The sequence below is a fragment of the Scomber japonicus genome, chromosome 7 (assembly GCF_027409825.1).
Source record: "Scomber japonicus isolate fScoJap1 chromosome 7, fScoJap1.pri, whole genome shotgun sequence".
Lineage (NCBI taxonomy): Eukaryota > Metazoa > Chordata > Actinopteri > Scombriformes > Scombridae > Scomber > Scomber japonicus.
This window is the reverse complement of record NC_070584.1, coordinates 7900078-7926760: the sequence shown is the minus strand read 5'-3', so window position 1 is coordinate 7926760 and position 26683 is coordinate 7900078. Positions and strand designations below refer to the sequence as shown.

Genomic DNA, 26683 nt, shown 5'->3' with positions numbered 1-26683 from the left:
TATCATGAGGCCACAGAGGGAATGAAAACAACATGAGAAATATGCAAACATGGACATTTGATAAACATAATGTATTACTTTTCTTTTTAAGTGCAGCTACTGCCTAAGCTTTAGAAGTAAGAGCCCAAAATACACCACAGTACACAACATTGAATTGTAATGCATAACACAGGATGGTAAATGACTTTATTACACTAGTTGCATACTGGCTATCGAAAGCTACTGTGGAGATTTAGCAGATATGTTGAACTCCAGAACAGCTTAAACAGTCTTTGGCACAGAGTCTCTGAAACTCTCTTGTGGGGGGGCGGGGGGAAAGATGTTTTCTCATTTGGTGTCAGATCATAATAACACATCATTTCCCCACTCATCAAACAATTCAGCGGCCTCTCATGACTCGTATGGTAGCATGTGGATTTATCACGTTTTCCTTTAATATGTCACCTGTCTGTGTGCAGAAGGTCGAGATGTTTACGGGACTTGTCAGACTCACTTTTGGTTTGCTGTTGAGCGAAGAGACTGCAGCGGCGAACAAGTGTTTGGGATGTAGTGCTGGCTCTGACAGAGAAGTATGTTTTTTTTCTGATCTGAGGGGATTTTCAGAGACCTGTGGTTACTTGGGTGGATGAGTGAGATCATTGATGTTCAGTAAAACAGACCTGCCCCAGTGATTCTTTTCCACCACAGGGGCATGTCCTTATCTGCCTCATTTGGGTTATAGTTACAGTGAGGATTAGAGTGTGTGTTCACCACTGTGTGCTACCGTTACCCAACAATTTAGCATAACTCAGAGGCAATAGTAAGTAGTTTAAAATGAAATGGATGAGTGTGTGACATCTGTGTGATAGTAATACTGTGTCTTAAAGGGAAATATATGGTTGAATGGAAACAAATAGTAGGTTTCTAAACATATATTCTTTCCTAAACATATTGTTATGCACTTTGTGGTGTGGTGGTATGTATCTTATGTGGCAGCCAGTATATCCAAGACAAATTTCCCTAAGTGGACAAATAAAGTAACCTTGAAGCTCGAAATGTGCATTGAAAAATGAATATTATGGAAGAAAGCCACTACCCTGAGATTGCAAATATCAACTCAAAAAAATACAATAGAGACAGAAAACATTTTAACATTTTTATTATTAAAATATTCACCTACAAAAATGGCCTATAAACACTATTTACAGAGTAGCGAGCAGTGATGCCTGCTAAGACACAAAGAAAGATATTTTACACAGAAAAACACTGTGCACCATTGTCAGAGGAGGAGATGATTTTCATAGGGCGGGGTGAACATATTCATTTCCCATTTTCTTTATAAGGAGATCATGGTGATTGTAAAAGGAAAAAAACAAAAAAAAAGATTGGGACTTGGAACAATCTACAGTTATTTCCCTGAGGGACAAACCTGCAGCTGAATCACAAATAAAAAAAAACCTCTCCTAATGTGTCAGCGTGGACGTGGAAATGAGGTATATAAGGTCTCTGATGCAGTGCGGTGGACTGCTTAACATTAATATTTTCATTTGTGTTTGTTTTTTTTTTATTGCAAATCAGTCATAAGAAGTTGCAAATGATAAAACAATGATTCAGGACATTTTCCATATGATTGATTGAAGCCCTTTCACAGAGCTACACACACGCAGCTCCCACACATAAACTAAATGTAACCTTATTTTTCGGCTGTACGATGATCTGTTTCTGAAATGTTACAGTGCGTTGTGACAGGGTTTTTCAGCACAAAATGACCATAATCAGTTACTTCAAGTACATTATAAACACCGAAATTGTTAGGAGGTTGTTTTTTTTTTTCACATGACAGCGATGACAGTCCATTAATCAGTCTCCGAGTGCTCTAGAAAAGAAAAAAAAAGAGGAAAAGACTCAATTTTAGGATAATTGTTGAAAATCTTGTGATTCACTGCTGTAGCGGCCTAAATAGATAGTTAGAATCAGTTAAGTGTGATGAGAAAACAGTAAAAATATAATTAGATTGACTGTGTTAAAGAAAACAAACCTTTATTGTTCCCAGTTTGTTCTTGTGACTGTTAAAAAAGTTATTATAGAAGCTTTGTGTTGATTTATTTGCTTAAAAAAAAAGGTAATTTTTCTCCAAGCAGCTATTTGAACTTACTCTGACTTTTCTTGGGAGGCAGCGGTTCACAAACCTCTCGATAACAAACATCCTGTTGCACTTTATATGTTCTTTTGTACCTGTAAAGAATAAAAAAAATCCTCATCTGTTTCATCCATTAGATTATAAATCACAGTTTACTATCAGCATGCGAGGGCCTGATATGACTTACAGATAATGGCACACTCCGCCCTCCCAGACAGGCACGCTTTTTGTTTCGGAGTAGAGACGGGTACACGGATGTGGCACCCGCTGGCACGCTGCAAAGAGCATTCACACAACACACACGAGGTATGAATGTTTTAAGTATCGTCAGCGAGGGAAAAGTCTGCTGGATGGTTTAGGAGTCATGTGGGATGGGACTGGGCTCTTCTCTCTGGCTGATGGATGGTTTTAGGAAAGGAATGTTTAAACAATCTGACGCTGGATGTTTAGGTGAAGGGAAGGACTCGAGAAGAGCGAGGGTAAGTCCAGTGTCCTAATCATGTGTATGCAGCTTCATCAACATGTAGTTATTAGTGAAATCAGATTAATATATCTGTTGTGTTTCAGTGTTTTTCACAGTTTTACTGAGTTTGGAAGAATGAGGCGGGGGGGTTGGGGGGGGGGTCAAGGTTTAAAGCTGAATGCCATTGAATGTATTCCCTAGTTATAGTGATTGTTGCTGCTCTTTGAATTATCCTTCAGTGACCTTTATGATGCAACTCTTCCTGAAAACTTTTTTTTTCTTTAAAAAGACACTTGTGTTAAACATCTCTTATCGTTTCAATTCTAACAATACAAATTTGAATCAAAGTAAAAATTGTGCATTATTCTTTGTAGACGGATGTTAAACCTTTTCCTTTAATAACTGTTATTGCTTACTAAGCTTTAAAAGAAATTCTATAGACACCCATTGTATTGTGTTGTGTACACAGTGCAAACTCCATGGATACTTCAAAATGCTCAGTGTCACAGACTGATCCACTATGATGACATACATCAAGTTAAATGCCTTAATGCATTAAAGCCTCATGCTGAAGCCCCCATTCACTTACATCTATAACTCAGCCAGGTGCATTGAGCTCAAAATGTTTTCTTAGGATTATAAAGTCATCCAAAAATCATGTCAGCTGACATCAATGCACAAAGCGCTTCTTTTCTTCTGGAATCTGTTTTTCTAATTTATCTGATAATATATTAATGTTGTTGTTTTTCATACGGAGTGGGAGGTCTGCTACTGTTTGAAAATATCCTGATTCCTTTATGGAAACTGCTTGCTGCAGCAGATTTATAATGACAACAGTGACACTCAGAGAGGGGGTAAGAATAGTTAGTTAGGTTGTTTTTACATGAGATGCTGGATGACCTGTTAACTTAAGTGAGAAAAAGATGAAGATCTAATATGCTCTGTAATGATCTATATGAATACATTCCTGCTGCCTGAGAAGAAATCACATTTTAGTAATGCTTTTAATTTAAAGATGTGTCTGTGCATTTATATTAATAGCATATATAATCAATTACTTTGATAATGTAAACATGTGCTTCCATGTTCATTAACTTCAATAAGGCACTGCACACTGTAGATAATGCATTCCTACTTGCTGTCCTCTATAGGATTCAGTACTAATGGGCAAAAGATTTCTCCCACTTCAGCCTGTCATCACAAGCTGAGAGCTTGAGTCTAAACTGTTAAGGGATTTGATCATGACTTCATTTTATGACCTTGTGAACTATTTTATTTTATTTTCATTTTCCAGTGTAAAAACATATTGTTTGACATAATACTGCTGCCTCATCCAGAGTGCATGATCTTTACACACACCCCAGAACATTCAAAAGAAACACTGAGCTATAAATGTAACACTGGGCCCCTGAAAAGAAAAAGGACCTAAAGTGGTGCAGTGCAAATAATATGGTGCTTTGTGCCTTCAGTGTCACTGTATTCATGTCCTACGTTCATGCCCCGAAGCTTTAAACTTAAACAAGTGCATTCATAAATGTCAGAGGGGTCAACTGTCAGTGGAGCATGTTTCCTGCTTTCAAGAAACCAGGGAGTCTAAACATAGCCCAGTGCTCTCACTCTGTCAGGTTACATGACGAAAAGAAAATCTAACATATAGATCGTAACGTATATATTCACACCCTGAGACGCTAAAGTTACATCGAGAGAAAGCTATGTTGAAACCCTCGGGAACACACGATCAGGAGTGCTAATCCTGCGCTGACACTCGTGACTTCCAGCTGCCAATCTGTCACCAAAATCTCTTTGGATTAGCAGAAGAAATTTAGATGAGGTCATATTGTTTTCACTTGACATCAAGCATTTAATTATCCATCTGTTTTCAGTACCATTTATCCTGTTCAGGGTGCCAGGGCGTCAATTCCAGGATGTATTTTAGGATTTACTGATTACCTGACCCACATGACTTTAGACTGTGGGAGAAATGACTCATAGGGAACATACAAACTCCACATGAAAACACAAGAACTTGTTGCTGAGAAAAGACAATGCTGATCACTGTGCCATCAAACATTGGGATTGGACCATTAATAAAGTACTAAGGACAGTATTATTGGTGCTCCAGGAATGGCCATGTGGGTCTGTTGGTTGATCCACCACTCTGGTCCAGAATAAAATATCTCAACATTTATTGGATGGGCTGCTATGAAATTTTGTACAGACATTCATGGTTTCCAGACAATGAAACCTAATCACTTGTGTTGACTGGAGTAAGGCGATCCCCTAACTCTTCCTCTAGCACCACCACAAGGTTCATGACATTTTGTACACGAATTCATGTTCCCCTCAGGAAGAATTTATAATTTAATAATGTGCCCAATAATATAGTTTATGACCAAATACCAGCAAAACTAAAGAACTACTACTTTGTTTTAAGTGCTTAATACCAGATGCTACCATGCTAACACATATATTTCAGATGGCGAACATGGTAACCATTCTTCCTGCTAAACATCAGCATGTTAGCGATGTCACTGTAAGCATGTTAGCAATGTCACTGTAAGCATGTTAGCATGCTGACGTTAGCATTTACTTCAAAGACAGCTTAGACCATGAGTGCAGACTCTTAGCCTTGTTAAGACACACAAGGCTTCATTGTTAACATTTACACACGCAGGGCTGCCAAGTTTAGACTTCAGCTTGGAGTGAGATTTGTTCCAGGGAAGGGAGGGGGGGTGGTTGTCTTTGGAAGTACTTATTTTTGTTCATAATAAAATGAGCATTATTCATGCTCAATTGACCCACTCAAGCTCTCTCTGGCCTTATGAACCAACAATACTTTTTCCTTTTTGATAGTTTGTGTTTCTTGGGCAGAATTTTTGATACACACTCCCAATATTATACATATTTTACTTCAAACATTCAATGCCAGATGGGATAAGTCCAACCCTTGTGACACTGCTAAGGATGAGCAGGTATAGATAGTGGACAGATGGACGTAGATGGATGTTACTGTGTTTAAAAACATTGCAACAATATGCGTGACTATTAAGTATTTTTGTTAATTTGCTGAAAAAAAGGAGCCCACTTTCACTGAAGCCTCCCTGTGTGTATGTGTGGGTGGGGGGTGCGTAAACTTACTCAGTTCACACTGTCTGCCCTTGAACCCTGCTGCGCAGTCGCACACGAAGGAGTCTCCTCCGTTCACACATGTACCCCCGTTCTGACAGGGCAGACTGCGGCAGTCCTGGGGCAAATCTGCAAGACAACAGCTGCCGTCAACATCCACAGCACAGAATGAGTGTGGGTCTCAGGTTTCAGGCTCACAACTCCACATTATCTACAGCTGATATCATGTGCTGATAGCCTCTAGCGCTTTAACTCCCCCCTCCTTTTTTTAACAGCTCTGCTTTTGTGAATGTTATGTCTTTTTCTTTCAAGGTTTGTCTCTTCAATGCAAAACACCTACCAGGCTTCGTTCTTAAGCCTTCCTCTTGAATCTCTAGTGCAAGGCTGATTTTGTTAGTTGTCTCTTCCATCCTCTCTAATCTAATCGGTGGTTCGGGTCCTGCAAGGCAAAACATTTCCTCTCATAAATCAGCATAAAAAATACAAAATGAATGACAGACTGCAGGGTAACCAGAGGCACTGCGAAATTGGGACGTGGTACTAAACAAGAAAAAGGTTTGTGTACGTTCCTCTGCCTTGAAACAACAAAACACGACATTGCAGTTTAGATGATTAGACGGTACGATCAAAATCAGATCACATGACATCATGGGCGTAATGAGCAGAACAATCCTACAGAAAGGAAGCTTACTCCCTAGAATGCAAGATAACATCTGTAAAAATGTTATTCTGTTTAGGCTATAGGCTATAAACCTCTGCACTGGAATGCATTATGTTAAAGTATTGTAGCACAAAAAAAAAGATCATATAAAATTAAAAGACTTGTCTGGCTTTATCAGAAGCTGCTAGATAAGACAGACAATGTGTGTCAGATAAAGTGGGTTTGTTTGTGCTATGGCAGATTCCAGTTTACAATAGCGGACCCCCACTTCTCCACTATATTTCATTTAGACAGGCTATGGTTAGGACCACATGCGTACAGGATCACAGCGTAACGTATTCCATCTGCATTAAGGTAAGCAATTATACAAAAAAAGATAACTCTTTGCTCAAGATGTTTGGACATCTTGAGCAAATCAGGACTGTTTCAATGTGTTGGTGTAGCATGTTAGTTTAATAGATGAAATACAATAGTGTCCTGCTGAATTCTTCTGGCTTTAGAGGCGGAATAAAAGGCTTTATTAGGTAGCTATGTTCAATAATAACATGCCAGCGTTACATTGTGAGATGAAATAGTTTGTACTTGTACTTACTATTACGATGTCGAATGGCTTTTCTCGGCAAGTGAGTGAACTTTGCTGTTATCCTTCCCCTCCTGTCGATTAGTTCTGTGTATCTGCAACATGGAAAACGTTGCTATGTTCTTAGCATCAACAAACTCTTATTAGTGTATGTGTTTTTTTGTTTTTTTTTATGGCTGCTTTATTATCATGAAGCTCCGACTCGTACCTGGGCAGCTCCTCTGAGTTCTCTGTTTCGGCTGTACCTCCCAGGTCCTGAGATGGCTGAGATGGGATGGGAGTGCGTCTGACCTGAGTCCCCTGTCCTGCCACTGATGGCCTCTCTCTTCTCCCTGTTCTAGCCTCCATTGGCACTGGGTCAAAGGAAATGTATACATATAAAGACATATTTTCAAAAAAATGCATTATGTCCCCCAATATTACACCTAAATATGCTTGTTTAGCGTTCCACCTGAAGGAACATGGACACTCACGGGTGCTAAAGGCCAAGTGTTGAGGCACACTGTGAATCTGTTCCTGCCCTGTGTTCTTGACGGATGTAAGAGCCACATAGTAGTGCTGTCCTGGCGTCAGTTCGCGGAGGGTGTAGGATCCTAATTTCCCGTTGGGCAGGAAGCGACTCCTGGTATTCAACCCTCTGGTCACGTTGACCACAAAGCCGTCTGGGATGTTTCTCGGGTGGCGGCTCCAGGTGATCTGCGCTGAGTTCGTGGTCACATGTGACAAAGATAGGTTCTGCGGGGGAAGAGGCCCTGGGGGGGAAACAGATTGTTGCATTGTAGCATAACAATAGTACTTCTGCTTTGATAAGCTGCTGTAATTTAGTGCTATCTCACACTAAAGCATTTCTTTCCTAACTTTATCTGCAAAGATTCTTTAAAGATTATGTCATACTGTTGCGCTGTGGCTTAAAATATCTTTTGTTAACTGGACTTGAATGCTGCTGCTTATTTCTGTTGCCAATTCACTAGATCACAGGATAACTTGTCTTGAGCAAAGACTGCTTGGTTTGTGAAGAAACCACAACTTCTGGACTATCCCGTTAAAAATATCATATTCTTTTAGTCTGTTAGTTAGAACCTTTATTGTCCACGCTGTGAAAAATTGTCTTTAGTGTCACCACATGGTGTTAAAAACAATACAGGACAATGACAAACACAGTATCAACAGACAACATGATTAAAATACATGAATACAGTACAAATAAAAAATAAAGTGGCATAAAATAAAGCGCTGTATATCTGTGAAATTGGAAGCAGGTTATACATTCAGGATCCTAATTGCATTTGGCAAGAAGGACTTGCTGTACACATGTTTGTGGCTCTTATTTGCCTACAACACTTTACTGTAGACTATGAAACTCAAAGTGCTCACTTCTCACTTAGTTGTATCTGGGGTTTCCATGTCATTTTACAAGCTATGTTTACTATTTCAATAGCACATGGCCACACAGAAGAATAAAATACTTTCGATTCTTGTTTATTTCTTTTACCCACTTTCACACTAACTATAGATGATTTGTATTTGGTTTACAATTGTTTTGAACATATCAAGGACACTTACAAGGGATTCTTAATGATCTTACAACTGCATTTAAACATGTCAGTATTTAGTCATTATGGACTGACACTCCAACTAAAACTTTCAAGTGAAATAAATTAAGATTTTAAATTATAAGTCTCAATTGACTAGAAGCCACTAAATTGTGTTAATTGAAGAAACAGTAAAAAGTATAAAATCAATGGTGATGTGCAGAGATTAATTTTTTAGATTAGTAATATGACCAAATGTTAAAATAAATGTACTAGCATCTAATCAGGTGCCTATAGTGTTAGTATTGTTGCAGGCTCTCAAATGTTATACTGCAACCTACTTGTCCAGAACTGCAGTGGTCCAGCTGAATGGCTTGTGGAGGGAAACTCATCAGGTCTGATTCCACTTTGAGTCAACACATCCACTGTGTACATCTGAGCAGGAAGTAAAGAACTGTGGAGCAGAAAGAGGTACACAAAATTGCACAACAGTAAACAAGGCATCACACCTGACCTGACCTCCTCATCCTTACATAAAGTTTGGAGCTTCGTAAGAGTGATGAAATACTGCCATCTGGTGGTTGAAATATATATTATCCAAAACACTTCAATAGCACCATTCAGTGGACACAAAGAATGCTGCATGTCTGGAAAAAGTAAATTCTGGGTGATCTTTTTGTAGCAAAGTATAGAACCTGACCTGAAGGTGTACTCAGTGGTGCTTGTGTTGAGAACAGCAGTTTGAGCCTCACTCCCATCCGAAGGCGACAGAGACACGCGTACCCGGCTGACAGCTGCGTGACGAGCTGCCTGAACCAACCAACGCAGCCATACCTGAGAGGAAGAAACGTTCACCACCTGCAGCTGCTCCACCCGTCGTGGTCCTAACACAGAAACACACGCTTACATAGAAATTCACACAAGCATGCATTCAAACTCATGAGGTAGACAAACTTTTCAGGGAGCCTTCTACTCCGGCATTAAAAAGCATGCTCACTGGTGCGTATTAGTGCCGTGGCGGGCTGGCTCATGTCGTTGCCTTTGATGGAGAAGGTGGAGATGTTGTACAGCAGACCGGGCACCAGGCCTCGCATGACGTGGGAGGACTGCTGCTTGTCCAGGTAGTCTGTTTTGCGATTGGTCCGGCCCAGGGGAGCGTAGGTGACAGCAAATCCGCTGACCAGGCTTTGGGAGGGCTCCGGCTCATCCCAGCGCAGCTCCACCTCGTTCTCCTCCACACGGAGCACGTGGAGACCAGAGGGAGGCAACAGGTCTGGGAACAGTGGCAACCTCACATGTCTAATCCATACATTGAATAATTAAAAAAAGTTGTCTTTGCAATAATAAGAGGATGAGCTACAGAATATGGGATGACGAATGACTGATTGAGCAGGACACCGATGACTCCGACTGACCTTTCTCGCAGTCTTTGCCCGTGTGTCCTACTCTGCAAACACAGTTGTAGTTCCCTCTCCTGTCACTCCTGCAGATGCCACGGTTTCCACAAGGTTTCAGTACACATGGGTCATCCACTTGGGGGCGACAAAGACAAACACTTAGTACAATATGGCTCATGTGCATTTCAGAAAGGTTTCTGTGAATTGGCTCACAGCGTCAGCGAGACTGACTTGTGAGGAAGTGCAAAGCCACTTACACATCTGGCACTGGTCTCCAAAGAAGCCGTCTTTGCACACACATAGATAATTGCGCCTGTAACTCCGACACACACCTCCATTGAGGCAGGGGTTCGACTCACACCCGTCCTGTTCTGCACACACACATTTTACAAACACAAATGTAGAATTCGATTGTAGTTCTATATAATCTGTACAGAACATTATAATTTCTATGTTTTTTCAAAGAATGCACCACCTTGAACAACTATGGCACTTATTTCACAGCTCTGGCCTTTGAAGCCTGGCGTACAGTGACACAAGTAGGAGCCAGGCTGGTTCTCACAGGTTCCCCCATTCTTGCAGGGCTCCGATAGGCATTCATTTATGTCTTGAAGGAGAAGAAACACAGAAATACACATGTGCAGTATGGATTTACTAAAATGTATTTCTACATTTAATTTTAGAAGAATTTGATCAGGCGTAATAGGTTAATTGTACCTGTCTGACAGTTGTTTCCACTGAAGCCATCATCACACTCACACTGGTAGGATGCTACCTGGTCTTGACATGTTCCCCCATTGAGACAAGGCTGTGATAGGCACTCATTGATCTCTATAGTGATGGAAAACAAAGGAATCAACATCAACCCCACTGTAATCTAATTTATTAAGTCTTTTGGGACCTCATTAGAAGTTGTTTGTACTCAGAGTGTGTATCCATGTGTCGGTGTATGTAACAGACCCTCACAGATGGGTGGCTGGCTCCAGTCTCCCTGAATGCCACAGATGCTCTGGGTGGCTCTGGGCACAGACGTGAAGCCTGAATGGCATGTGTACACAGCCATGGAGCCCGGTGTCGTAGAGGAGAACTGGACTTCGGCATGCTTCACTTGCGGTGGTGGCCCACAGCCCAGTTCTGAAATATGACGTTGATAATGTCAACTCTGCCACATGGTAACAAAACATCACAAACCCCCGTGTCTCATCCAGGAGAGACTAATGGCAACAGAGGTGTTTGTTTTCCCATCCCGACTTTCTGTTTTTGTCCTCCTAAAATTACCTCCGGCATGCCAATGAGAACAGTACGCAGACATGAAACATCATGTCTTACTTTACATAGCTTATTTCCGTTCTATATCTGTAAATGTGGGCCTCTGGTGCAGCAACACTGCTAAGATTAGCGTCAGATGGAAAGCCAGTACCTCTACCCTTAACAGCTCGGGTTATCCCCTGTTTGTGCAATCTATCACAGCATCAGTGAAAGACTCAGACATGTTTGGTCTGCTTACCTGCAGATGTGTGGGTTGAACTCCTGCTCATTTCACAGTGCCTGCCGCTGAAGGCTTCAGTGCATTCACATTTGTACTTTCCTATATAATGAAAACATGTTCCTCCATTTAGACAAGGGCTGGAGGCACAAGGGTCTGGCTTACCTGGAAGAAAACATCCACAGTGAGAGTTATTTTCCAGATTGTACTGACTCTGGATTTAATGCTAATTTCTAAGAAAAAAGTTCAAGCATGGAGAAGAAAATGTTTCTAATGGTAGGTGGAGGTGGCACTCACCCACTTCGCAGTGTTTTCCAGTGAACCTGTACGGACACACACATTGGTAGCTCCCCGCCTCCTCCTTACAGGAGCCTCCATTGCGGCAGGGACCAGAGGCGCAGGTATTAAGTCTAACTGGAAAGAGACAAAAAGCAGGGAATCCTTGAAGCGCAAGACCACTCAAGGTTTTCACCACGCAAAATAAATCTGTTCCAGTACATTGCCATTCAAGTCATAATTCAGGGAAAATAGCTCGTAACTCAGTCGTAAGTACAAATTATCATAAGCCTCTCAGCATTGTAATATTTCAAGCAGCATTATGACTAATGGCAACCCTCATGCCACATTAAAGCAGTAGTTGGGTTTGAGTAATAACCCACAAGACCGAGGGATGTTTTGATAATAACAGAGCACAAGTTCACGTGCAAATATTCCTTCAGCTTTGTATCAATTATGCTAACCTTTCTCACAGTGCTTCCCCCAGTATCCGTATTTGCATTCACAGGTGTAGCCTCCATCCCGCTCATAGCAGTAGCCGCCATTCAAACACGGAGAGGAGTCGCAGACCGATTGGGGCTGTACTGAAAAACACACACCGAGACTTGACTGTGTTCCATTGCAATGGGTAAACCGCCTACATTTTTATATAAGCACATGGGCTCAGTCCAACCTGTAAAACTTTAAAAATCACAGATTATTTGTCATTTTATGATTGGATCATGCACAAAATCTCCTTACATTTAGCAAAAACATAAATCACTCTTAAATTTCTCCCCACCTCATAAATCTGAACTGCAAATGTGACCGATCCTTTTTAAATAGAGAGTGACACTTGTCGAGACCACTGTGTATAAAAATATGTTTGTCGCTATAGTAACCAGCTGTTCATGCAGTGACACATAGTTGCAAAGTGCCCTGTTGTTGGGGTTGGTGCCGCAGGCTCTTACCATAAGGATAGAAGTCCTTGTGGTCTAGTTCCACTCCGCCGGTCTGACATGTACACAGGTAGGTTCCTCCATACTCCAAACATGGACCTCCATCAGGGCACGGCCTGCTGTTACTGCAAGGTGTCTGGGTTACTTCTGAGGGAAATGTGAAAGACATGTTCACAAATTTTTGCAGCAGCTGCTTTTTGGTGGGGGGATTCGTGATGTTACATTGACATCAAAAGCTTCTGTGAGACAACCGATATAGAAAATAGGATTGTGTGCATGTGATATCATACCTACCAAACTGACAGTAGAGCCCTGTGTAGCCTGTGGGGCATTCACAAGTCCCATTGATGTCCACACAGACACCCCCATTCTGGCAAAGACATTCCTCTGCAGACACAGGGGGAGAGAGAGCAAAACGTGTGTGTGTTTGAGAAAGAGAGAGAGAGAGGCTACGAGCTGGAAAGTTTGCTCGAGTTACTTGAAAGCAAGTACTTAGATTCTGTTAAGTTTTCAGTATTGGCCTCAGTGTAAACATAGGCAGAGAGGGTATAAATGGTCAACATGTGTACCATATGCTGAGCGTCTTTCATCTGCTATACTGTAAACTATGTATTGATTCGCTGTCATTTCTCTTTCCCCTAATCTCTTCCAACAAAGTTCACAGGACCAGACCATTACCAGTCAGCGCGCTGCACATCTGCTCCGTACAAATTGTAAGAATGTTTTTATTTTCCTCTCCCGCCTAATTGCGGCAGCGGATCAAAGGAAGTGGCCGTATCGCGGCTAAACTGCTCCCCCTTTGAAGTCCCAGGAGCTCGGTGGAGGGTATTATTTTTCCGATGATATGCAGCATATTTCGCGACCGAAACGTATGGCCCCGAGGGCAATTAATGGATTGTTAATTTGCGAGAGCCACTTTCATTGGCCACCTGTGCGGCTCCCGGCCCTTTGATCTGAGAGCCCTGATTAGGCACTTCTGAGTCCCGCTCACTTTCTCTTCCTTGGAGGATCATGCTCCTTTTTCCACTGTGCCTTCCAAGTGAGCCAGGCAGGAAAGTATTTGGGAGATTTAAGAGAGCCTATATAAGCACTGATAGTTATTTCAGCTCAAGGGTGAGAAGTAGCATGCATTTGCAATAGCTCAAATACTATTAAAGAGCTTTTGGTAGAGAGGGGGGGGCCTTGCAGCAACTGCTATCAGAGAGGTGACAGTAACCTCTCATGGGAGACTGAATTAGCTTTAAAGGACACAGTAGTTCTCCCCTAAATCAAACAGAATATGACACACACATTAAAGATAATACAAGATGACTTAATATGCATTCATGAAGGGAAGGTGAGCATAATAGCATTGTAGGTATTTTGTGTTCAAATTGCACAGTGGTTATGCAAGCAGCAGCTGTGCTTAAAACTATAGTGTGGTGCAATGGCCAACTTCCAGAGAAGCAAGTAGCAGTGTGTGGAAGCATGCATATTTCAACAGCTCTGTCTGAAGAAATGACCTGAATACCAAAGACTAGCTTTGACTCATAAAGAGGCCTTCTTAAGTCTAGACAAAGCACTTCCTCTTGTTGGTAAACTAATAAAAACGCGCTGTAAAACAATTATTCACAACATCAAGCGACTGGCGTTCCCAGGTTTCCCGTAGTAAACTGGGCGAGGCCGTGTCAGTTTTGATAATTACAATAATCCATCATCACAGCAGCCTCTTCCAGGGCAGCGCTCCAAATTCCTGTGGGATAGCACAGCTCCTCTTCAAATACCCGAGTCTGCTGCTCGCTACCTGCCCAGCTGCCTGCAAGTAAGCCTCAAGCCGGCCGAGTGTACAATACCTTCACACTTGTCCCCATAGTATCCTGGAGCGCATGTACAGTTGTAGGTTCCAGAGCCGCTGTATTCACATATCTGCTGCTTCTTGCAGTCTTCACACAAGGCTGCAGATGGAAAAGAGCGACAGGCTGTGTCGTAAGAACCAAATTGCCTTGAAAATGTTTGGCACAACTTCAGTTGTAGTCGTTATTCGCTTTTACCTGTTTGGTTTTCTGCCTCGGTTGAGTTGATCTCAAGCAGCTCTGAGAGAGAAAGATAAGAAAGTGATTTAAAGGGTATAGACTCACCCAAATTACAACATTTCTCACTTGCAACTGGATTTATCGAGCAATGCCAGATAAGTTTTGGTTTCATCTCTGACACACGCTGGTACCCCAACACAATGGAAGTGACTGGTATTTAGTTTACAGTAAGCGCTGACAGGATTGAAAAATTACACTTAAAAATTCCAAAACAAAGTGCCTTTCCAGGAAAAATGTCCCCGTTTTCTAATCCATGCTCCTTGACTATTCACAGTTCATGTTACTGCTGCTACTTTCTACCAAAGACACAGTCCCCATCAAAACTGTGTTGGGACGGTGGCAGGAATCACAAACATTTCAAATACTGGTCATTTAAACCCCAAACTAGATAGACTAGATACCACTAACTAGAGGAATGAGACAAATATGTGATATGTAAGAAATATATGATAAGTATGTGATAATGACGATTAGATTATCACAAATATATCATCATCCGAGTGTAATCTTTGCCAATAGTTGACAAGAAAGCAGTTCAGAAGTGCCAAATATTTTTGCTGTAATCTAGAAACATTGTTTGGCATTGCATAGTTTGACAGAGAGCACTGACTGTTTGTTTTTCACTACTCCGTACATATTTAGTCACAGTGCTTTCAAATTTACACTAAGAGCTCCTTATCCAAACTGTTGATTGATGCTATGCTGTTATGTGAAATAACAAATATCTGGGCATACATGGTTATCTGATTTCTAAACTTGCTTAATAAATCAACATCATCCTTTTTTTTTTTTTGTGATGTGGGTGAAACCTTCAAACTTTTAAAGATGGTAATACTGAAAAAACAGACAAGCTTTAACAGATTTGCTGACAGCTCAGCAGATGGACACACAGCAATAAGAAATGTTCATATGCCAGAGATCGTAAAATCCCAGAAAACTACCATAAATTCTGGCAAACCGTTAAGAATCACGTCAATATGTTGGTGTTACATCAAATTCTGTGACCTTATTTGGAATTTAAGCTAGAATGCCACTGCAAATGTTCTTATCATAATTTTAAACATACTTTTATCACATGATTTATTTTGATAGCTATTATAAAAGACGGTGCCTTGATAGTATTTAGATACATTTTTATAGCTGCACAAAGGGTCGGTCTATTCACAGGCATAGCACAACAGTTTTTCTGCCATCACACTTATCAAAATTTGTGACTTGTCTCTGTACTTAAGGTCAGTTTTCTTTTTTTTCTGTGACCCTGTCAAATACTGCGGGTAACATTTTTGGCAAGAGCTGCTGTGAAAATAACAAATGTGGTAAAGTATGATAAAAATGTTTTTGTTGCGCAGAATTTGGTGCAACACCAGAACACTGGAGAAGCAACAGATCTTTGAACCAAAATACCAGCACACTTAAAGCAAACACATTCCCTTTGTGCTCGTCCCAGCTGGAAAATCATTATATTACAGGAACAAAACAGGCTACAGGCTATGTAAACATGTTCTCAAAAACCATTATTTCAAAACACGCTCCTCCTGGCAGAATACAAGTTGATGAGGTCACCTGTCTCACAGAGCGCTCCGGTGAAGGTAGGGGGACAAACGCAGGTGAAGTTGGCCACTCGATCGACGCACTCTCCTCCATTGAGACAGGGCTGCGACTCGCATTCGTTTATGTCTGGAGAACACACACAAAAGTCACTTCAAGTCAGAGAGGAAACGTTTATCTGCTGCTTATTCGGTTTCACATTAAGATTGTTCAATCTCGACATGGAAAAGCAAGAAGTTATTGTTTAAAGACACCAAGCTGGATTAAGAGCGGTGAACTTCCCTTCTGAAAGCATAGAGTTTCAATGACCAGGTGTCTGGTATTAACGGTAATCCGGTCTCATGTAGAAACAAGGACTCATGAACTGTGCAGAGCCTGATAATTTAATTCCCTGTCGGGTTCGGGTTTCATCAACAATCAATCACGAGAGGAGCGAGATTAGTAAAGGTCTTTTTGGAAACCGACCTGACCTCAATGAACTTTCTCACTGTGGTTCATTGCTCATAGTGTGACCCAAGGAAGAAGTCAGTTGTTTGCAAATCAATTCAACCATAACCTCAACTTGGACCCATTTGTCGAGGTAGACTGGGAAACTCTTTGGACCAAAACATCTGCCAAAAGACTGAGTTTGATGTAGAAAGCAGCAGAAAATATTTCCTCTGGAGGGAGATGCCTACTTTCCCCCAGGATTGTGAAAAACCTCGCTCACCTGTCTCACACAGGACACCAGTGTAACCCGGTTCACACACGCAGGTGAAACTGCCAGGGCCTTGTACACATGACGCGTTGTTGAGGCACGGCCTGTCTTTGCACTCGTCAATGTCTGCAACACACACACATACATACACACACACACACACACAGAAACACAGAGACACGCTCATGGAATATTTACTCAGCTGATTAATATATCCGCCACACTGCTCCCCTCACTCTGCAAGTATGTGCTGCTGGCTGTGAAAGGTATTAGAAGAGGTTTGATACATCTCCACAGGCTGGACTGTGGGAATAGGCGCAGAAGCTCCAGAGAGGCTGGACCAAGGTATTTCTAAACTCCTTGTGTGTGTGTGTGTGTGTGTGTGTGTGTGTGGAAACTCCTTAATGAGGCAAAAAAATGTAATCAGAGTTTTTCCAGGTATTGAGCATATTGAGTGCATGCAGAAGGTGGAGTGAAGAAGAGTGGAATTTGTAGTGTACAGTAAAAGCAAAAAACTTTATTTGGACTGTTTTGGGTTGAATGAATTTTGTACAAATGATTTACCTTTTTGTTCTAGCAATTTACACATCATTCTAAAAATGATTGATTAAAAGTTGGTAACTGTAGCATATCCCAGCTTTGAGGTAAAGTGTCTACTGTACCTGTTTCACAGTGAATCCCAGTGTATCCAGGAGGACACTGACAGGTGAAACTATTAATCCCGTCTTTACAAGTTCCTCCATTCTGGCAAGGATGTGAAGCACACTCGTCGACATCTACAGAGAAAGGGGGAAATACAAAGAAGGTATTATGACTTTTTTTTAATTAGAAATAAAACATCTGGCCAACTGAGGTCAATCTGAGGAGAGTGCAATGGATTGGCGAAAAGCTGATACAGGTATTAAAGTAATATCCGGGTATCCCTTTGGCAAGTCAGGTGAAATCAAATTTTTTTTTTTTTTTACAAGCTGACATTATTTTTACTGGCGGATGTCAGGTTGATAGATATTCATTCACAGTGCACAGTGTCTCAAGCAAAACAGAGCAGGTAGCAGTGTCGACCGTAACTCACCGATCTGGCATCGGCGACCAGTAAAGCCAGCCAAGCAGGAGCAGGTGAAAGAGGGGTTGCCTGTAATACAGTCATCGATGCACTGGCCTCCGTTCAGACACGGTCGCAGGTGCGGGCACACCGACGCTGTGGAAAGAGATCGATGTAACAGGACACCCTGGAAGCAACAGTGTCAAAGACAGCAAAGGGGAACATCTCTCTCACCAGAGTTATTGCAACCGCCCACTTCCACGTGAGCATTGTCTATGCGGAAGACCCATCTGCCCGGGTAGCCCACGTTAGTGGTTCCCTCCACGTGGACCACATCAGCTGTGCGAGAGCCGGGGATGTTGAAATAGCGTTTGCCATCACCAGCATTGAAACCTGCCTGGGAAGAGAGTAACAAGAAGGCAGACATCACAAAGGATCACTGAATTACAGTTCAGACAACCAGGAAAATGACTTTGGGTCCTCACATTGAAGCAAATCATTTGACGGTCATCAAAAGCAAATAACCATGTGATCTTACCTGTGCTGCAATCCCTCCCAGCCCAGCCAGGTTTCCTCCACTGCTGGCATGCATGCCTGTGGTCCAAGTGATGTTATTGTACTGGAATATAGTGAAGGAAAGCTCTCCATCTGTAATGAGCACCACTTGGAAAGTATTTACCTGCACAAAGAGGAATAGGCTCAGTTAAACCATTTCCTGATTTTCAGGAAATTTGAGTAATAATGCATGTATCTGACAGACTCCTCATATAAATGCTACAGATTCCTAAATCTCAGTCAGCCTGGACACCCAACAGATTTTTCTGGTCCTATTATTAGACCTGCTGTCGTTGGTAGCAGGAGAGCGGGAAAGTCAAATGAGAGTTTATACCGGTGTGAGAGAGTTGCCTCCAAAGAAAGTAACTTGGTGCCACGTAGAGATGAGGACCCACGTTGCATTGAAGTTGGGGAACTCTGAGAAGTACGTCCTGACATCACCCGAGGCCTTCCTCAGAATGGAAGGATCCTGGCTCTCCCTGTAGAAGACTCTCCCTGCCCGACGATTGTCCACATCGGCCCAGAACGGTGCCACGACTCTCCTGTCCCCGGCGATCGGAAAAGCCACAGGCGTGAACTGCGACACCTCTCTCAGGAAAGATACAAGGCCATTGTTGTTAACCTGAGGAGGAGATAGTTGGAGTTACAGTAGAATATCTGGATAATATTAACCATACAGTATTGTATTCTGTTTAACATGTCAGATTAAACCACTGTGACTTTTTTTATTGGATTCGGTGGAGTTAGAGTGGAAGTGCTGAAGCGAAGGTGGGCAAACAGAGGTACTTTGACCTCCCAGGGGAAGCAGCAGCACAGGGCAACAGACACTCCCATAACGGATGTTTGCACTTCCCATGTAGCAAACAGATGTTACCTTTATTCCATGAAATGACAGCAGCTGAGAAAACCTGGTTTTGGCAGCTCATGCACCTGTAAAGTCATCACACCAGGACGGATGTTCACAGACTTTCAATCCACAGACGTCTGCCAACAGTAAAGTAACCAAATAAATGAGCCCATCTTCCGCTTGTCCACGTCTCCTCTGTGAGAACTGCACATTCAGCACTGCAGCTATGTAGCACAGTGAAATATCGACTTCCTAAAACATGCAATGTAAAAGGTTGACGACTGGCATGATACTGAAATAATTTGTCGATTCACGAATGAGTCAATTGACAAAACATTTTGATAATCAATCAAAGTCATTTATAAAGAGAAAGCTGCAGTTTTAGACTGGTGTTGATACATTTTTACATTTAGTTATTGCTCTTAAAGCTGCATTAATGTATTTTCTTGCCACTTGAGGGAAGTGGAACAAGCTGTAAACACATCAGTAACATATCATCACTTCATATGGTGAACTCTGTCAACAAACAGAACAGAAAAATATCTAAAAATTGCGACAAAAAATGTGACAAATGTTCTTTTTTGCTTGACAGTTCTAGGTTCAATCTAGGATGATCTACAATAGGTTGCAAAACAGGCACAGAGAAAGATTGGATACACATAAAGTAAAATAGGAAGTTTGAGGAAGAGGTGGATGTTATTTATGGGGGAAAGTTCAGGCAGAGAGAGAAATTAAATGGTTCTGAATGAAAGAAGAGATGAAGTGACTTGGCTGTAGGTGGTTGTGCTGTTATGAAATTGCGCTTCTGGCAAATGATCATTTCAGAGATTCTGAAGCAGCATTAAGCAGTTTGCACATACAGCTAAAGTCCTTATATCACAAATATTAGATGGTGTTGGACCAACCGTTACACTAAACTCTGAACATCTTAAAGAACAAGTCAGTAAACCTGAGTGGAGAGGAAAGTTGCTCTGGGCTGAAGGGTTGTATCCTCATGAAAGGCCTTCATTCATACACAATTTCTGCATATTATCAGCAAAGGGAGATTCAGAGCACCATGGCACCTATCCTGTTTCCTCTAACCGCCGGTGTGAACTATGCCTTTCTGCATTCAGGCCGAGTGGCATGTGACAGTGACAAAGCAACGTCAGATGGCTTGGCTTTTCTCCCCGTATGTATGAAAAACCATAATTTGGAGGACTTTGCTGTAAAAACAGCAGAGGAAGTTTTGTTTGGCAGAGCACAGGGGCTCAGTTAATTGCCCGACCACAGTCTTCCCCTCTGCATCAGCGTGATGTGGTGAGAACGTGGCCGATGTGGGGAAAAAGAGGAGCGACTGCAGGGGCAGGGCCCAGAGGTCAGCCAGAGCGCCATCTGATACCGGGAGGAAAACAAGAGAGAGGGCACGGGACTGGATGAATGGAAGGATGTACATGAATTACAAACCTCCCGCACCCACATACCCACTAATGAGAGACCTGTGGTGGCAGCGGTCTGGAAGTCACCCATCTCACAGCAAAATTAGTGTAGGAAATCATGCTGAGCACTAAATGGAGTTTATACTCCAATACTGGAATATGTTTTATCGCCTAATCCAATCTCTTGTAGCATCTGGAACTGCTTAAACAAGTGTATTTCTTCCTTGTTACATTTTTTGGGGGAACTATTTTGACATGGAAATGAACTTACAGGAATTTAAACTGAACTTGGGATCTTTTTCTTTACATCATATCACATACTTTTGTTCTAGTCAGAGATCTACAAGGCTATAACCAGTAAAGACAACCAGTGAAGGCTGGTAATGCATCACACTTACGTGAGAGACTGAGTGGGTTCAGAGCTGCCTTGTGTTTTGCTGTAACGTGACCAAGGTCAGAATCACATGGGAGAGAGAGGTGCGATCAGTCAACCTTGTGAGAAGCATCTCTCTCGCCATATTTCTTTCTCTCACTCTCACTGGTGCCACTTCACTCTGCAACACCCTTGTTATTTTTTGGGAATTCTTTGCCGGATATATCCAGGATTTTGCTTGGGTGGTTTTCTTTAGAGCCAAGCAATTTATGGACTAAAATAAACTTTCATCTGGCTAAAGTCAAGCCAAAGCAAACTCCTAAATGAAAAAGGTGCCCATGGATCAACTCAGGAAAACATTAGTTTTCCTTGTCAAAAAAAGGAGGTTTCACAGTTACAAGCTTGTCCAATTATTTGACAAGAGCCGAGGAAGTGACTACAGTCTGACAGTCTGTGCACTTGGCCTGTAACTTCTTAGCCCCGGCTAACCTTTATCTCCAAAAGGTTTAGGCAATAAATCCTGTCTGCAACTGTGTGGAAGGACTTTAACACAACTTCCAGGCTGCAAAGTTATTGTAAGGGCTGGTCAACAGATGTGAGTACTCTGTTTATACAGGCTATATGATAAATAAAAATCTATTCAACTAAAGTTTTTAGTATTTCCAACCAAATTATTAAACATAATATCCTAATAAAAAAGGGGAAGTGGGAAATTCATTGAAAGAGCATGAAGTGAAAATACAAAAGCCAAACTGTGTGGACACAAAGAAACATCACAGCATGGCAAACCAAAAATACAACTTCTAATGACTGTGTTAGAAAACATTTAAAGAACGTTTTAGATTGAAGTCTTAAAGTTATAGTTTGACATTGTGGAGAATATTAGCTTTCGTTGCTGAGAGTTTGACTATTAGATTGGTACCTTTAAATACAGAGTTGTAGCCAGGAGCCGGTTATCTTAGCTTAGCATAAAGAGTGGGAACAGGCAGAAACAGCTAAGCTGGTTCTGTCCAAAGGAGAAAAAAAGTCTACCCAATAGCAACTCTAAAACTCACTAATTAATCTGTTATATCTCGCTTGTTTCATTTGCACAAATACCAAAACACTTACTCTTACAAAAGTGTAAAACTAACATGTTAAGATTTTACGGTGGCTATGTACCGGACTATTTCTTGGCTGGACACAGTGACTCTTGTAGTCCCGTTGGCACTTGAAGAACTCATTGCACCAAGTCAACATTTAGTAACCCCACTTAAAACTCAAACTTGTCATTATTACACATCATTTTTCTCAGAGATTAAAGAAACATGGTTCCAGTCTTCATGCTAAGATAAGCTAACCATCTCCTGGTTGTCCAGCATCATTCACTGTAAGACTTTAAGACTTTCTGACTTTTTTAAGCATGTGCAGATATATCTTGTCCATGGTGGATGAACTGTTTCTAATGTCACTCAATCACATATCTCTCATGACCACACATGCGAGCCCAGCGCACCCATGCAGAGTATAAAGAATAAAATTTGATGTGCACATCTTTGGGCCATACATAGTGCTGAGTGAAGCTGGGTGAATGAAACTGCATGAACTCCAAAGTGTTGAAGCTCCTCAGAAGAGTGGATGAGCACTAGCAGATGTGCAATCTGTAAAGAGTGCAGTTATATTGTAGTACGTCCTTGGTGGGATCCTTTTAAAATCTATTTGAATTTTGCTCCCATGTAGGTGATTATTTCCAATCACAGACAAATGTTGAATTATCTTGTACATTTTACCACTATAAATAACACTCTGTCACACCATGTAAACATATACAACAAGTCCTAGAACTCTTCACTGTCCATGAAAGTTTATCTATCTACAATAAATGCCTTTGATCATAACCATCTATTTTCACATCTGCTTTTAAACTTGTGTTCTTTCCTCCTCTGACCTTGGATGTCCTCCTTCATGTTCTTTACACCGGCCATCCGTAAGAGTAGTTAATCTGTGAACTGCATTGTTTGCAAGCCCCTAAGACACTTTGCAGATACATCTGTGTTCTGTTAAAGTGATTGGTAATTTCTCAGATAAAGCAGCTGGACAGTTCCAGGGGGAAGACCCCTGCCATGTTATCTGAGGCGTGGGAGGAAGGAGTCGGGGACCAGGAGGAGGAGAGATCCCAGCAACATGTGAAAACTCCCAGACACAAACCATAACAGAGGGACAGCCTGGTTACCAGGAGGCAGAAGTGGGACTGGAGCCGGAACAAGTCAGGGGGGGACCTGTGTTTGTAAAGAGATTTTCAGATTCTCTGATGGGACATGAGAGACCACGGTGACCAAGTGTCACATGGCAGTTTAAAATAAGACGTCTTGGTTCAGAATGGGGCAAAAAGGAGACCTGCTGTGAAGTCGTTTCAAGAAAATGTCTGTGAAGATTCACAGTCATCCAGGTCTTGGTTATCCAAGGAGGGCTGAATCAAGATCAACTGGACTCAGCTGAAGTCTTCAACTTGTCTACGAGTATGTTTCAAGAAAACAGTGTAGCCTGCGTGTGCTGCTAAACAGAATCAGTTATGATAATTAAGTAAGACAGCACCCACAAACCATCTAAAATCAGTTAGCTTCTACAGCTTCCATGTGGTAGTAGCCCAGGGGCTTGGAATGAACTCTTGGGAGAAACTATTCATATGAATTTGCCCCTTACTACTCACTGAAATATTACCTGTTCGAAGCAGCTCTCTGGTGGCAGAGATCACCATGTGGCTTGTGTACTTCAGAGCAAAGCTTTAATGGATTCAGGTGAGGTATTTAAAATGAGCGTGACTGTAATTTCAAGTGCCTGCCACAATCTGTTTTGCCTTGCGTGACTACAGAATTGCACTCCAATGAGATGCAGAGTGAGCTACAGGGTATCGCATCACATCTAACACGGCACATTTCAGAATGTGGAGTACTCAGATTTTTATCTCTATCAGATGATAATTATATCTGAGATCAACAAGCCAAGCAACCCGTAACGTGTCTTATCTTGCCTAATTTGACTATTGTGTATCTGTATTATTACAGAGGAGATGCGCAGGAATTCATTGCAAAACTTTGCTCGGCACTGGTGCGAGTTCAGAGAAGACAAAAACACTCAAAACACTGCACACTGTCACTATCTGTGCTATGTGTGCTGATGCAAAAGAGTGTCTAAAATTTCTTCATTGGGACACTGACCTCACCCCCTTGGCTCAGATGCTTAGATTAGAAAGCCGACCTTTGACCTTGCCCATTGTTGCCATGGTTCCTCAGCTTCCCCCGCCCATGGTTTGTAGAGGGAGGAGGCAGGAGGGGCTGAGAGCGAGGAGGGGGGAGAGCCAGGGGGTGGGGGGGGGGGGGGTCCGGAGAGCGAACACGGATGCATAACCACAACAGGTGGTGTTGATTTAAGGGAGTTCTGCCTTTCCATGCGCTGGAACCGAACCCAATACATGACAAAGGCAGATCAAAGTGTGTTTCACTGCGGTGCGCGAAAATCCTTGTCAAACCATACGGCTTCCTCCCATGAGCACAGTTTCTCTCTTGCTCTCTCTCTCTCTCTCTCTCTCTCACTTTCTCTCTCTCACTTTCTCTCTCTCTCTCTCTCTGGCGTGCATATTCACCACCACCACCACCACCAACCCCATCCCACCCCTCCCTCCACTCTCTCTCTCTCTCTCTCTCTCTCTCTCTCTCTCTCTGAAAAAGAACTGCTCACAGATGCTCCACAGCAACAGTAAGAACACAAACTGTCATTTCCTTTAACAACTCTTTGTTGACTTATTAGAACAGGGCTCACCACTGTTCTGCTAATAGTTTCTCTCTCACTCTCTCCCCGGTGCACTACAGAGCCTTCAGAGAGTGCGAGCACAGCAGATGTAAAGTGAAGAGAATGTCATGGAGGAGTTTTGATTCCACCCGTGGGGAGAAAACGCGATATTCTACAAATGAGGTTACGCGCCGGAGCTCGTGGGCGCACACAAACATATACAAACTCTCAAAGGATACTGCAATGTAGTGTTTGGCAGCGTGCCAAATCTCATCTCCCTGACGTTCTTATATAATCTGCACCGTGTCAACTTCGATTGTCAACTGCCAAGTGCATGCACACTCATAAACTCTGACATAGAAATACATAAACACACACACACACACACACACACACACACATCAGTAAAAATACCCTGCTCAGTACTCACATAGAGTCCTGTGTGCCTGTCTCCAAAGAAGGGGAAAGCAACAGAGATCTCCACGAGCCCGGAGCCTCCGTCGTCCTGAGCGATGGTTTGGGAGTCCCCCTTGTCCTGGCCAAAGGGGTAGAAGTCCTCCAGGGGCACAGCAGGTTCCACCCCAGGCAGCAGGTCCAGGGAGAGCAGGGTGCAGAAGCAGGGCAGCAGGGCTCGCAGCACCAACACCATGGCCTCAGCCACCCAAGGATGGAGCTGACAGCAGGCACCGCGGAGGAGAGGGAGGAGCGCACACACCTGAGGCAACAAGAGCAGAGCAGAGCAGAACAGGACAAGACCGTACGTTCCTCCTCTCAACCACAGCAGTCTGAATCCTCCCCTGACTGCTCTCTGGCTCTGCCTCTCTTTCTCTCCCCACTTGTCCTTTAGTAGTGAACTGGGCTTCTTGTGTGAGACAGGGGAATACTGTAGATTCCTTGCATTCTGCTTGCTGCTGGGTACTGCATGAGCTACACTCTCCGTCTCACTGCAATGAAACGAGGGAAGGAATGAAAGAGGGGGAGCAGCGTGATTCAGCTGAGATGTGTTTTTTTTTTTTTTTTTAAAACAATCCAGCGATTTGGTCCCTGATGGTCAGCTTAGAAATATCCTCAATAAAAGCTCTATTCTGCCTGCCAAAGGAGTTCTTTCAGTTTTGGCCCCACCTCCCCCACAGGGATTCACTACCTTGCATAATTAGCTCCCTCCAGCCAATAGCTGAAAAGAGGCCGGTAACTGGATAACCACTGGGCGGATCTATGATAATCAAAGGGCTGCTTTAAAGAAACTGACAAGATTTTCCCCTTTCAGTGAAACTCCTACTATGTACAGTTACCGCGGCATACAAGTCAGGAGACATGCATGTGAACTGTTGTGAAAACGCAAGCGTGTGTGTGTGGTGAGAGAGTAAGAACTGAAATGAAGGAAGGAAAGAGGGGAAGAGGAGGGGGGGAGGAGAAATACTTGCTTTTAAGATTTTCACTCAGAGTAGATGCACATGTGGATGAAAACAAACAACACGGAAAGCACAGCATATTTGCGGTTTCTAATCAGCGAAAAAGGGAAGACCACATATTATCTCCAGATTTTAGGGGTCGTGAAGGATTACAGAAGGATTGCCAGCGAAACTCTCAAGGAATGATGATCCCCACAGACCTTGGAGTCCGCAGCGATCTTTGAAAGAAAACACTGAAGACAGCGCTGGCAACAGAGAGCGAAGGTCATTCTCTCACCCACAACACTAAATCCACAAAGGCTTTTAATGGTGCGAACCAAACGCTAGAACTCACATGCCATGAAAGGGCAGCGCTGTCCTTCACAAAGTTCAC

The 26683-nt window shown here is 42.5% G+C and overlaps 1 protein-coding gene across 2 annotated transcripts; it reads right to left on the bottom strand.

The window, feature by feature from the left end:
- Positions 1-1163: 1163 nt before the first annotated feature.
- sned1 (sushi, nidogen and EGF-like domains 1) lies at positions 1164-25680 on the bottom strand. Of its 2 annotated transcripts, none has more exons than XM_053321917.1 (31): positions 25329-25680; positions 18827-19114; positions 18476-18616; positions 18172-18334; positions 17968-18093; positions 17558-17671; positions 16908-17021; positions 16214-16327; positions 14609-14650; positions 14411-14512; positions 12873-12965; positions 12591-12725; positions 12105-12224; positions 11662-11778; positions 11386-11529; positions 10839-11012; positions 10596-10709; positions 10354-10485; positions 10136-10249; positions 9897-10013; positions 9479-9754; positions 9182-9365; positions 8823-8935; positions 7423-7701; positions 7158-7302; positions 6962-7044; positions 6049-6147; positions 5721-5837; positions 2307-2394; positions 2135-2214; positions 1164-1855 (listed from the first exon to the last, which is right to left on the bottom strand). In XM_053321917.1, the coding sequence occupies exons 1-31, from the start codon at positions 25545-25547 to the stop codon at positions 1836-1838; spliced, it is 4167 nt and encodes a 1388-aa protein (XP_053177892.1). In that variant the 5' UTR covers positions 25548-25680; the 3' UTR covers positions 1164-1835. The 2 variants fall into 2 exon arrangements, with proteins under 2 accessions (XP_053177892.1, XP_053177893.1); XM_053321918.1 differs by having other exon boundaries at positions 12591-12722.
- Between the last annotated feature and the right edge of the window lie 1003 nt (positions 25681-26683).